The 14,243-nt window shown below is 53.0% G+C and overlaps 1 protein-coding gene across 1 annotated transcript in view; it reads right to left on the minus strand.

Moving 5' to 3' along the window:
• The window catches only part of IFFO2 (intermediate filament family orphan 2), a 44,904-nt gene extending 33,395 nt beyond the window's left edge, over nucleotides 1–11,509 (minus strand). The window contains exon 1 of the mRNA XM_065894341.1: nucleotides 10,854–11,509. Within this exon, the coding sequence (XP_065750413.1) occupies nucleotides 10,854–11,509 (656 nt within the window). The remainder of the gene's footprint in view (nucleotides 1–10,853) is intronic.
• Between the last annotated feature and the right edge of the window lie 2,734 nt (nucleotides 11,510–14,243).

A 14,243-nucleotide genomic window follows, 5' to 3' on the forward strand; every position in this document is an offset into this window, starting at 1 on the left:
AACACAACTCAGCTGATGTCTCCTCCAGGAAGCCTTCCTTGACTGGCCCTAAGCTGGCTCAGCTGTCTTCCAGAATCCCTGGATTTCAGGCACTACAGGGTCCCACCAGTGTCCCGCCTAGTGCTCCAAGGCTCTCTCTCTGGTCCAGTGTTCTGACTTTGCAACAAGCTTTCCCCACATCTATTCCAGTCTCAGTCTCCACCCACACCCTGCCCCCAGATGGCCTTCTGCCCATTAACCACAGCAGGCGGGGACAAAACGGGGGTGCCAGTGGGCCCCGGGAAGATGTACCGACTCTGCCCAGAGAGAGGCCTGTCTGCTGGGGAATTTCACAAGGTCCACTTAGACCCAGCTCTTCCCCTCCCCCTAGACGGCAAACAGGTGGCAGCGAGCCAAGAAACTCCTTAAATAACCCAAGTAATAAAAATGCCAATTAAGAGGGTGGAAGGCAGTGTCTCCACTGTGGGGGTGTCTCTCCGTCACGCAGCAGATGAGCAGGGGCTGTGTGCACCTGTACATCCTGCAGTCAGAGCACGCAGGCCAGAGAGCGCTGAGCAAGCATCTCAGAGCCGCCCTGGAGACAGCCCCGACCCAGCACAGCCCAGGCCGGGGCCCCAGTGCCACCGGAGTGCCCCCTTGCTTCTCTCCCCAGGACCCCCAGTCTCACTGAAGAATCACCGTGGCACATATATACACTACTATGTATAAAATAGATAACTGATGAGAACCTACTGTATAGCTCAGGGAACTCTACTCAAGGCTCTGTGGTGACCTAAATGGGAAGGAAATCCAAAAAAGAGGGGATATATGTATACATATAGCTGATTCACTTCACTGTACAGTAGAAACTAACACAACATTGTAAAGCAACTATACTCCAATAAAAATTAATTTAAAAAATCATCACAGCAGCTGCGTCTGAGGGCCGTCACCTCAGTCCCTTTCTCATGCCACCCATGCAATATGCCTATCCATCCCCATTTTGCAGGTAAGGAAGCAAGGACTCTCTCAAGGTCACGGAGCTGATAAGCAGTGGAAACACTCTTGGACTCCTCTCTTCCCAGCTTCCAAGTTCCACACAAACGCTCTGCTCCGAGCTGTTTAGTTCCAAAGGTTTTTGTCCTTTGACTTGGGATCTAGGGGAGATGTGATATAAAGGCAAGGGGAGACTTGGTGCTTTGATCTTATCGTACCCTCTGTACTCATCTGAAGGAGACCTAAGCCTTTCTCTTTCTGAGTTTGAATCACAGCCTTGACGTGCTCTTCCTTGTTTTATGTCCTTATTCCTAATGTAACGTGTTTAACTGCTTCTTGGTTGTATTGGGTGGCATTGGGATAAGATTTTAACTGGGTATTCTTGAATTGCTTTTACAATAAACCAATTTTATAATCTTTAAATTTAACAAAAAAAAAAAAAAAAAAAAAGGCAAGGGGAGGACAAGACCTTTCATGGAACTTCAAGTAGCCCCAGGTTGCATGAGAAGTTGGAGAAGAAACAGCAGTGTGGGTGTGGCCCAGGGCTTCCGATCACTTAGTCACCATGGGCACAGCACTCAACAGTTTATAAGATGCTTCCACAGGCATCACTTCGTTTAATCTTCCAAACGGCCTCATGAGGCCAGATTTATTACCCCCATTACACAGAAGGGAAAACTGAGGCTCAGAGCAGGAAAGCTGCTTGCAATGCGCATGCCCCTTCCCGGGTACCACACAGGATAAAAGGTTGGATCTGGAGCCTGACTTCCTGGGTTTGAATCTTGGCTCGCCACTTCCTGTCTTGGCCCGGCTTCCCTCAATGTCTCTATGGCTCAGTTTCAGCATCTCTAAAATGGGCTAATGATAGTATCCAACTCATAGAGTTGTTATGAGGTCATATAAATTAAATATTTGTAAACTGCTTTGAGTGGAGCCTGGCAAAGGGTACATGGTCTATAAATATTTTTTAAATTAATTACTATTTATTGTACCTCTAGTATGCATAGGCACTATTTGGGCAGGTACTTGTCACGTGACACTGTCCCATTTGTCTGTGTCCCCAGACACCGAGCTCCTGAGGGCAGGGGCTGTGTCTGCTTCACCCCGGTGCCCAGCATGGGGCCTGGCACACGGTGGGTGCCCAGCCACCGTCCAGAGAACAGAACCTTGGTTTCTCAGACACCCACATCCAGCAACCTCATCTTCCCCAACAAGAGGCACAGGATGACTGTAACAAGTTCCCTCTACCCTGGCAAAGTTCACAGCACCAACCGAAAGCAAAAGTCAGACCTGAGCCCAGGGTGGAGGCCAGCTTCCCTCTGGCCACCAGAATGTCCGCTGCTCTCTCCTGCTCATCATCAGGCAGTGAGCCCCTGACCACTGCCCTGGGAGTGCTCAGGCGCTGGGCGTGAAAAGGAGCATTGAAACTTAGAGTCTGAGACCCACATCCAGTCCTGACTTTGCTGTGTGACTTGGGGCAAGTTAATTTTCCTCTCTGAGCCTCGGTTTCCATCGTGCAGGGTTGTCACAAGGTTTAAATCAGATCACATGGAAAGTGCCTGACAGGTAACGATTAGTGTTCCTAGCTCGCCATCCCTTCCCCCACCCTCACCCCCAGGTCTCTCAGCCTAGCTTTGCCAACCCAGGAACTCCCCCTCCCCAGAGCTCAATCCTCAGAGATCAGGGGAGCTGGCCTGCCCTCTATGGCGGCCCAGGAGGCTCATCTGCCTGCGTTGCCAGTGATTCATTGGCTTCGCCAGAAATAATTACTCTAAAGTCACAGCAGGAAGTCTTCCCTGCATGGTGGCCACCTCCTGTTCCGCCACCCGCCCCGGCAATACTGTGACAGGTGCCGGGGAGACCCACACCTCAGCCTGCCTCTCGTCTGCTTCCTCCACCCTGTGCCAGCATCACCAGCCTCCAGGCCGCATGAGACAAAGCCAGCCTGCGTCTCTGCCAGGCAGAGCACTGAACTTGGGGTCTGGAGACCCAGGCTGGACTCGCTGGGAGATCTGGGGCAGAGTTCTTCACCCTTCTGAAACTCTCATCTGTAAAATGAACAGAATCAATCCTACCTCTTGGAATTGCTCTAATAATTAAATCTCACTTATTTAAAGAATTCATCACAGAGCTTAGCACGTAGTAGGTACTCAATTAATGGTGGCTATGAACTCACTATGATTTATTTTATTTTATTATTTTTTTAATTATTTTATCTTATTATGTATTTTTGGCTGTGTTGGGTCTTTCTTTGTTGCTGTGCACGGGCTTTCCCTAGTTGCGGTGCACAGGCTTGTTATCACGGTGGCTTCTCTTGTTGTGGAGCACGGGCTCTAGGCTCGCAGGGCTTCAGTAGTTTTGGCAAGCAGGCTCAGTAGTTGTGGCTCACAGGCTCTAGAGCACAGGCTCAGTAGTTGTGGCGCACGGGCTTAGTTGCTCCGCGGCATGTGGGATCTTCCCGGACCAGGGATCGAACCCGTGTCCCCTGCACTGGCAGGCGGATTCTCAACCACTGCACCACCAGGGAAGCCCCTCAACTGATTCTTATAACAACACTGGGAAGCAGAACACATAAGAAAACGTATCCCCATTTTACAGAGCAACACATCAAGGTGCAAGAGATTAAATGACATGCACAGAATGCAGATCACTCCAATAGAGTTATAGAGACAACAGTGTTCCTAGGGCACTGGGCGAGCCCATCTTCCCAGTGTCCCCACGCCCAGGTGGGCAACACCCTAGGCAAGCCAGGACCACGACCTGGACTCCACAGGGCTCTAACTGCCCCCTGCTACACCCCAGGGGGCTCAGCCAGGCCACAGGCCCTCAGGGGAACCTGAGGCATTTGCCAGATTTAGTATTGGGTGACAACTACTCTTGTACCAAGAACTAGAGCAAGAAACTACATCCTGCCCAGGAAGCCAAGCATGGGTGCCCACTGGGGTTGGGAGGGCACTGCCCTGGCAGGCAGGCGGCAGCATCAGAAATATTCACCAGCCTCCCACCTGGCCTGGAATCTTCTAAGCACCAGTCCTGCCAAGAGGCTTCACAACCCCCAGATGCTGCCAGCAAGGTCATGGACTACCCTCTCCCCAGGTTCAAGCCCCGTTCTTGACTTTTGCCCAACTCACAAAACCAGCACTGCTCACCCCTTCTGCCCTGTGAAATCTGGCTGTGTAACTCTTGGAACTTCATCACCTACAATGTACTGTAGCTCTGTGAGCCCATTTACTGCTCTCACAATGTTGGGACACAGATCTCAGCATCCCCCTTTTCCAGATGAGGAAACTGAGGCTCAGAGAGGCAAAGTGATAGCCCAAGCTCGTTCAGCTTTTAACTCCTGCACTGGTGGCCCAGCGTGTGGCACCAGGAGACAGGTATTCATTCAAACTTGTTGAACTGATGTGTCAGGACTGGAGCGCGTGTCTCCTGACTCCAGGTCCAGACCCTGCTCTCCACAAGCTGTGAGTCCGCCGGATGTAGAGTCCATGCGTGTCAGTTATTGTGTCAACCCAGCCTCACTGGGGCCTACCAGCACGCAGCAGCCGGGCACAGAGCGCCCCTCACTGCACAAATACTTGCTCAGCATGGACTCTGCCCAGGCCCTGGATGGGTTCTCTGTGTACAAGGCGAAGAAGACAGACCCGGAGCTGGCCCCCACAGAGCTTACAGTCAGTGGAGGGGGCAGATACATCCCAGGCAATTACAATTCAGGGTGTACGGTCCTGTGATGGGGAGGCAGTGGGTGCTCAGGAATGCCCAATGCAAGAAAGTCAGGGGAGAGCAACATATCCTGACCCTGAGGTTACAATAGGGCTGCCTCCTTCCCTGCCGTGGGCCTCCTGCCATCTATGACCTGGGAAATAAACGGAGCACCAACCCAGTTGAATCTCATCAACGTGATCGAAAGCCAGGACTCCACATGCAAAGTCCGCAGCCTCCGGTATCACTGACACATGGCATGGTTCAAATCAATTCCCTTGGAAGTCCATGCATCTCTTAGCGGCAAGGGATGTCTGAAAGTTCTGGGTCTACCCTTCTATGTCTTTCAAATACCGACACGTGTGGGGATGCAGCCACGGGCTCGGAGAGAGAGCCTGAGAACGCGCTTGTGCGTGCGTGCGTGTGTGCGTGTGCGTGTGCGCGTGTGTGCGTGTGTGTATGTAAGCTGGTGGGGCCCAGGGGCCTGTATCTGGTGGCCAAGGCAAAAGCCCCGCCTCAAATTCCTGGGAGAAGGAATCTTCAGTGTCAGCTGTATCCCTGCTTCCTGCTTCCTGTTTCCTTTTCTTTTCTGGGACCTCATTCCCCTCCTTCTAGCATGAGGCTCTGAAAAGCCCTCCCAAATTTGTTCCCAAAGAGTCTGCCAGCCTAACCCAAGAGACTTGGAATACTGAGGAGCTAAATGAAGGCGGGGTTGGGGTTGGGGGCGGGGGGCGTGTTTCTTTTAAAGGAGGTTGGGAGAAAGGGCAGAGGGTGGCCAGAGATTCCCGGGGGCACAAATCAACCACTAAGAGTAGGAAGAACAGCCTCCTTAGTTGCTGGACAAAGAAGTAGCCCTTTCTCCCTCCGCCCCCAGCACCATCTCTGGCGCCTTCCACAGGACAGAGAGCGACGATGGGTCCTGAAATGGATGTGTCAGTCCAGCGCTGTGCTGAGAGATCTTTGTAAATGAAGGGAACAGATATTGCAGGGGCGGGGGGAGGGCTCTGGGATGGGGGACGTCCCGGGAGCTTCATGTGCCTTAACACATGAGCTTATTTACTCCTTTCAGAGCCCTAGGGGAGTTATTCTCCCTCCTTTACAGAAAGCAGTGTCTCAGGCAGCTCAGAGAGGCCAAGCAATTGCCCATAGTCCCGCAGAGAGTGGCAGAACCGGGATTCAATCCCTTTTTCCACCATCCCAGGCTGCCTCCCAGGAAAATCAGAAATAAAGACTCCGTATCAGCAGCCTCGGAAACAATGGAAGTGGCAGGGAACGAAGCCCTCTGACCAGCTTTCCGGGGCAGTCTTGTGGCTTTGGGGCACTTAGGGGCCAGCACCCACCTGCTCAAGGGCCTCCCAGCACATGACGGGAAAAGGCAAGGGACGCTCCAGCTGGCTCACCCACCAGCCCTTTTTGGAGCCCTCCATTCGGGCCCAGCCGCTTCCGGCTCATGATCAGAAATAGCTGTGACAAAAGTCCCGCCTATCCCTGAAAGTGGCTTTTTAAAAAATGCTTAAAGGCAGACACATAAAAAGGTGGAGAGAATTCTGCCAAGCCCCAGTGGAAGGCAAATGATGCGGGCATCACCTCAGGGCAGAGAAGAAAGCTCTCAATGGCAGACAGAAGTTCTGCCTGGCTCGGCTTTGTGGGTCAGCTCCCTCTGGGCCTCAGTTTCCCCAACTCTAAAACGAAAGTATTTAGCTGAATCAGTGATTTCTTTCTTTCTTTTCTTCTAAACTGTAAAACCCTGGTTTCCAATCGAATCTCCCTCAGAATATTAATCTGAGAATCATGAAAGTGGAGCTGCTGTGTTTGATGTTGGCCGAATCCTAGGTGGTCAGCCCCCCGGACTGTCCCCAGAATCATCCCCAAGACACCCTCTTCTAGACTCCAGGGCTCCAAAGAGTCCACTTGCAAACCAGTAGGCTAAATGATCACTGTGGTCATCCTGGCTCTCAAACAAAGCTCCAGGGAAAACAAACCAAGAACTTTCAGGCTGACTGGAGTCAGGGGCACAGACACTCAGCAACTTGCAAGGGGAGGCAACAAAACCAGCTGGTTCCAAACCACACGGGGCCTGAGGCAGGAGAGGGGGAGGCCCGGAACAGAGAAAGGCCACACTGTCATCTCAGGAGGCAGAAAGAGCCGCCCTGAACTGGGCCCCTCCAAATCACAGACCGAAATGTAGAGCGAGCTGGCAGGGATCACCTAAAGGAACCCTGTTGTGTATAGGTAGGGGACCTAAGGCTCAGAGAGGGCAGGAATTGGCCTGAGGTCACACAGCGTCTAATGGTAGAGCCAGACCTGGAGTCTGGGTCTCTAGGATGCCCATTTAGAAAACTCTCTGCCTGTCTAAAGTTTATCTAGTTTCAGTAGGAATCTCCCAGGGAAAGGCCCCCCAGCTTGCAAACTCAGAACAGGGTATTTTGGTGGCACTGCATGGTGACAGGGTAGAGATGTTTGTTTTGGTTTTCAAATCAATGCTTGACAACCTTGTCGGCTACAGTTTCAGTGACCACATTTCCCTCGTGGTAAAGAGCTCAGAGTTGATTGGACCAAAAGGAAACCAAAGCAGGAGTGATGGGGGCCAGGGCCCAGTCACCCCCAGGCCAGGGGCTCTGGTTTGGGTTGGTATTTCCAAAGCACAGATCCTGTAGCACTGACAGCACACAAGACGATGTGACGTAGCACACAGGTGACTTGTTACATTTACATTTTATTGACTATGTGTGTGAATGGATATACAAAATGTAGTCTACCCATACAGTGGAATATTATTCAGCATTATAAAGGAATGTACTGCTGATATAAGCTATAGCATGGATGGACTGCACAAGCGCCATCTAAGTGAAAGAAGCCAGACACAAAAGACTACATACTGTATGACTCCATTTATATGAAATGCCCAGCAAAGGCAAATCTATAGCAATAGGAAGCATATCAGCGGTGCCTGGTCTGGGGTGGGAACAGGGATTCACTGCAAAAGGGCAGAAGTGTTGCAAGTGTTCTAGAACTGGATTGTGTGGTTAGTTGCACAACTCAGTGGACTGGCTAAAAATCATTGAACTGTACACGTAAAATGGGAGAATTTTATGATATGTAAATTATACCCCATAAGGCTATATAAGATATTTTACGTAAGAAATAATATGGATGGTGGTACACGAATATGGCCACAGTTCATGGAGGTGGAACCCCAAAAGTCCCCAGCTTGGAGAACACTGAGCTACACAACCCAGGGTGCCCTTTGGAGACGCAGAATGAACATCTCCAAGGCTGCGAGTTCCACCAGGTGGACCAGAGGAAACCCTGGAAGCTTTCCTTTCCCGGCACAGGCTCCTTCTGTTGGCCACTGCTTGGGGCTCCATGCTAGACATCCTGGAACGATCTGAAGCCTTCAGTGGCCAAGAGCCCAGGTAAACACCTTGGTCTCGTTCTCTTACGAACAGGAGATCAGAAGTGCGCAGGGAGTTCAAACTCAGATTTACATATTGTCCAGGCTGGGAAGACCCTTTGAGATCATCTACCCCAGTGGTTCTTAAGCTTTTCGAAAAGCTGATCATACGCCTGCCCTTTTCCCAAAAGAAAATTCTTATGATAAACCCAAATACAGAAACAAGTAAAAACAGAATGTTACTTGTATAAATTTATATTGTAGGCTCAATGATATAACAGTTACCTATTCTAAACTCAGTCCATGAGGTTGATGAGGCTATTTTGATCCATTAACATTTAGAACTGGGATTATGGATGACAGGTCCACCTTCGCTTTAATTCCATCTCTGGTTTTGGCTACAGAGTATTAAGAAAATCCTGACTCACACAGATTAGTAGCTACAAACGGGACCAGCTTTAAGCAGTTGCTTTGTAATCTCAGAGTACTCTTCTGACAAAGAGAAGGCAGGGGTAGGCTCTAACTTGAGGCCAAGTACTAACAAATCAATGTCAAGTAGACTTCCATGAGTTAACAGTAAGAACTTAAAAGTGACTGAGCACACTTTTATGACCATTTTAACATTTTTAAAATATTAACTTTTATTTAATATTCAAGGAACTTCCTAAGGTATCTCTGAGGCAGCCGGGGGCTTCAGGGACAGTTCTAGACCACCCTCCTCTCGCTTTTACAGATAGGGAAACTGAGGCTCAAAGACGGGAGTAAACTTGCGTTGAAAAAATCCAACTTGAGCCCTGAATCAACTTCAGAAAAGATGCGTCTCCCCAGTTCACAAAAAAAAGGAAAAAAATGGGGAAAGAGAAGGTACACACTCACCCCAGAAGGGCGGGAAGAGAGACACCCACACTCCACCTGTCTCAGCAGCACCCATGTCACTCCAGGCCAGTGCCAGAAGCTGACATCACACCCCACACCCTGGGTGCAACTTGAACAGGGCATTGCTCAATGCCGACCCATCTCCCTCTAAGATTGGGCAGAGTTTTTTCATCTCCTTAGTAGCCAGGTCCCAAAAGCACACACACAATAAAGCAAACACAGTGCAAGCCTGGGGCATGACGACACAATCAACAGTGGCAGACAGAAGGGCCCATCCCTCCAAGTTTCACCATCGAGAGCAAGTGCCTGTTTCTCTGCCCCACCCCAAGGAAGCTGCCCACTAGGGGCAGAGAGGTGGCCTCCGCATGGCGAGGCACCAGGCCATTCTCAAGTCCTCAGCCCAGAAGAGTAGCTTGCTCCCCGCAGGGTCCAAGACCTACCCCCAAGAAGCCAGGCCCTGCATGAGAGACCTGAGACTCCAGGCAACTGCTCCCTGACAGCTTGACAGAGCTGATCATCTTTAATAATGTCAAGTTGATTACTGTATACCTTCCAAAAAGCATCACCAGCCTACTCACCCCTTGGGCAACTGTGGATGGATTTTATTATTCCCATTTCTCTGATAAGTAAACAGGCTTCCGAGTGGTTCTGTGACCACGTGGTTCAGCCAGTGGTTCTCACAGGCAGGTAATGGAGCTGGCACGTGAATCCCGCCCAGTGGCCAGCCTGCCAGTAGAGGAAAAGGAAGGAGACCCATGCCCAGCTCTCTGTGCTCATGTGAGCACTAGGACTCGAGGAATGGAGGAAAGATGCTTCTCAGTGCATCCTCCAAGCCCTGAAGTTCAGAGCCACAGCTCCCAATGCAGAGTTGCCCATGCCTGGGACAGCAGAGGGCCCTGCCCCTATCCAGGCCTGAGATGCTACAGACAGACCCCTCTACTCTTATCAGAAGGCCGATTTGACAATACTGTCAGCCAGGTTGCAGGCAGGAAGCAATGTCAGTTTCCCAGCTAGGGAATCTGGGCTGGGCAGGAAGGTGCTAGCCAGTTCAGCAGGCAGTCTGTGCCATACTCCAGCAGAGACAGTGGTCTGGGTCCATTCGGTGCCCAGTCTTCCAGCCTAAGGTTATCTCCTTCTGTGGGCCTTTAGGGCTGAGTTTGTTGGGGTCCAAAAAACCATGAGAATTGGGGGTGGGGAGAAGAGAGGTGAAGGTAGCTGTTTCTAAAAGCTCGTGGCCAGTCTGATGTAGGTCTGGTTATCCAGCCCAGCCAGCTGGACCTTACAGAGCTGGAGCAAGACAGCAGACCCTGGCCTCAGTGGAAAGATCCAACCATTCTTAAACACATGACTTTTTAATTCAAGGAACAAGAAGCCAGTGGATTACTTAAGAGTTATTTCTTTTCATCCATTGACAGAGGAGAGCCCACCTCCTACATCCTTGGGAAAATACCTAAGCTGGAAGACAGACTAGCCAGGTAGTATTTCACATCCTGGCTTCACCACCTATTAGCCAAGCCATCTTAGGCAGGTCACTTGCATCTCTGTGCCTCGGTTCTCTCATCTACAAAATGAGGATAAGAATGCCCCACACTTTGCGTTGCCATGAGGATTAGATGAGATCACGGAAAACACCAATGGTCACTATGTCACCTAGAAAACAATGTGCCTGGTCCAGTGACGGAGCGGAGGTGTCCTCCACCATAGTTAGCGCCCGCTCCCATTCTTGGAACTAGATAACTGAGTTTTCCAAGCGTGTGTAGGGCGTTCTGCAAATACAGCTTCCAGCCCACCTGCCAGGACCAGCTGCCGCCCCCGGCCCCTCCCGAACGCACACATTCCTTGGCCGCGGAGACAGGGAAGACCCCCCCGGCCGGGAGTGCGGGGGCAGGAGCGGGGCCCCACTCACCTCCGCTTGTACTCGTCGCGCTCGCGCTTCACCTTGGCCAGCACGTTGTAGAGCGCGCGGATCTCGGGCGTGATGGTGTCGATCTGCACGCCCACGCCGTCGGGGTGCACCCACGACACGCCGGGGCCCTGCACGGTCTCCACGCCGCCGCCGCCCGTGCGCCGCACCTGCGTGTAGCTCCAGATGGTCCCGGGCAGGCGGCCGTAGTGCTGCGGCTGCGAGCCGCCGCCGGGGGGCAGGCCGCCCAGAGCCGCGGCGTTGGCGTTGGCTCCGGCCGCCGCGCCGCTGCCGTGCCCGCCGCCGGGCGCGGGTGGCTGCAGCAGCTCGGGCCCGGTCTGCACGGCCTGCTCGCGGGAGAAGGTCTTGTAGCGCAGCCTCCGCTCGCGCTCGCTCTGCTGCTGCTCCAGCTGCTTCTCCAGCAGCCGGTTGCGCCGCTCCAGCTCGTGCACTTTGGCCAGGAAGCAGCGGAAGCGCACGTTGAGCCCCTTCAGTAGGTGGATGTTGGAGCCCAGGTCATCCCGCAGCGCCGCCGTCACCGGCGATGGCCCTGGCCCGGCCCCGCCGCCGCCACCCGCGCCGGGGCAGGTCCCCCCGGAGCCGCTCGGCGGGCAGACGGAGGCCAAGGCCATCTCCCCGAATATCAGCGAGTTCACCATGCGCCGGCTACGCGGCTCAGGGACCCGGGCCCGCGGCTCCAAGTGCGGCTCCAGCTCCGGGCAGGGCTCCCGGCGCGGCCGGGCCAGGGAGGGCGCAGGATCCAGCGCGACCTGCCGGTCGGTTCCAGATGCGCGCCAGATGCGGCCTCCGCAGAGACAGCGAGCCGGACCGCCCCCGGATGTGGGCGCCGAGGCGAGGGACTGGACTTGGGTCGTGGTGGAGGCCGCGGCGGCTTGCGCGAGGTATCGAGGATCGCTGGTACCGGCGCCGGGGCTGTCAGAGACGCTGTGGAGGCTCCGCGGTATTAGCGCGCAGAAGACTCTCAGCCTGCACTGCCCCTCTGCGGCGGGCCCCGCCCACTGCAGACACAGGCCCCGCTCCCGAGTTCGCCCCGCCCACCCCGCCCTCCTCTGCGGCGCTCCCAAAGCTGGAGGCAGGGTCCCCGAGGCCCGCAGCGCCGGGCCCCGCCCACGGCCCCGTGGCTCCTCCCATTCCCGGGCTCCACAGTCTTCTCGGCTCGGTGGACTTGCTGTCTGCAGCTTTGGCTCCGCCCAGCTCCGGGTTGGGCCACTCCCTCCCCTGCGCCGGGTCCAGCCCTCCAGCCGGGCTCGGATTCTTTGCCTGGGGACACAGACCGCAGAGCTGCACCAGGCACGCGGTTAGGTGGAACCGCCGCAGAGCCAGCCCGGCCTCTTAAAGGGACAAGCAGCCACGGCAGCGCTCGTTTCCCCCTTTAGGAAGTCCCCTCCCCCACGTCCTCTGTCAAGGAGACCCCGCTTCTCTTCCACCCCACCCCAGCTCCCCGGCCCCAGATTACCACGAGGTGAGGGAGACCTCGACCTGGAAGAGCCGGGGGGCCAGAGCCTCCGAAGGTGTATCCGCACCCCACCCGCACTCCAGCCTGGGGCGGCCTAGTTCGACCTTCCCAGGATAAGGCAGCGTTTCCAGCGGCAGGTCCCCCACGCGGTGGACCCGGGAGCGCTCCTCTACCGCTTGCCCCCGCCTCTAACTGCGGGCCTCGCCGTCCCGAGACTGGCCTGGGCAATGCCGAGCCCGCTGGTCCTCGGGTCCAAAGATACGCCGCACGGATGGTGGGGACAGGAGTGGGGAGACTGAGCAAAGACCCTCCCGGAATGTGACACCCGCAAGCTCAGCCTGGGCTGCTGCCGCGCCCCCGCCCTGAATGACCACCTCCCCACCACCGCACACTCATATGCTGAGATGCAGCTGACCCCAGAGCGGGCCATCGAACTGCTTGGGGGGCAGCTTGAGGGCAGAACAGGTATAGAGGGCGGAGCCCACCAGAGGACGCATTCATTCGTTCATTCACTCATTCATTCAAATCTGTTTTCATATTTACCACCGTAAAGACGAAGTTCTCCAGTCTCCTGGTGTCTCTTAAACCAGTTTGCAAACATCTATGGTAATTTTTTGAACGCTAATAGTAGTTCCCATTACTGAGTGCTAAGTATATGTCAGGTGCCATAGTTGTTATCCCGATTTTACAGAGGTCGCTGAGACCAGAGGAACAGCGATCCATCCCCAAACACATGTTCTAACCCGCCTACCGATGCTGCTGGCCTCTTGTCCATTTCCCCGTTGGATCCTCACCACAAACCTCAGAGGGCCATCATCAAAAAATCTAGAAACAATAAATGCTGGAGAGGGTGTGGAGAAAAGGGAACACTCTTGCACTGCTGGTGGGAATGTAAATTGATACAGCCACTATGGAGAACAGTATGGAGGTTCCTTAAAAAACTACAAATAGAACTACCATATGACCCAGCAATCCCACTACTGGGCATATACCCTGAGAAAACCATAATTCAAAAAGAGTCACGTACCAAAATGTTCATTGCAGCTCTGTTTACAATAGCCAGGACATGGAAGCAACCTAAGTGTCCATCATCGGATGAATGGATAAAGAAGATGTGGCACATATATACAATGGAATATTACTCAGCCATAAAAAGAAACGAAATTGAGCTATTTGTAGTGAGGTGGATGGACCTAGAGTCAGTCATACAGCGTGAAGTAAGACAGAAAGAGAAAAACAAACACCGTATGCTAACACATATATATGGAATCTAAGAAAAAAAAAAGTCATGAAGAACCTAGGGGTAAGATGGGAATAAAGACACAGACCTACTAGAGCATGGACTTGAGGATGTGGGGAGGGGGAAGGGTAAACTGTGACAAAGTGAGAGAGTGGCATGGACATACATACACTACCAAATGTAGAATGGGTAGCTAGTGGGAAGCAGCCGCATAGCACAGGGAGATCAGCTCGGTGGTTTGTGACCACCTAGAGGGGTGGGATAGGGAGGGTGAGAGTGAGGGAAATGCAAGAGGGAAGAGATATGGGAACATATGTATACGTATAACTGATTCACTTTGCTATAAAGCAGAAACTAACACACCATTGTAAAGCAATTATACTCCAATAAAGATGTCTAAAAAGAAAAAACCTCAGAAGGGAGGTAACCCGTACCTTTGAACGCCTGCGGCTTGCACTGTGCACGTAACCAGGTATGTGGCATGTTCCACATTCTTCAGGCTGCATTTTTTGAATTGCAATTTAATTTTTGTCTTGTTATTAATTTTTGTGTTTGTTCCATTTCTTTGTGTGTAAGCTTGCGGGCAGGTACCCTGTCTCACAGGGAGAATGGCTTGGTGTTCTCAGTGACAGAAGAGACACAAAGGAGACACAGGCATACTCTGGGGTGAGGTCAT

The sequence above is a fragment of the Phocoena phocoena genome, chromosome 1, assembly GCF_963924675.1.
Source record: "Phocoena phocoena chromosome 1, mPhoPho1.1, whole genome shotgun sequence".
In the NCBI taxonomy this organism is placed as follows: Eukaryota; Metazoa; Chordata; class Mammalia; order Artiodactyla; family Phocoenidae; genus Phocoena; species Phocoena phocoena.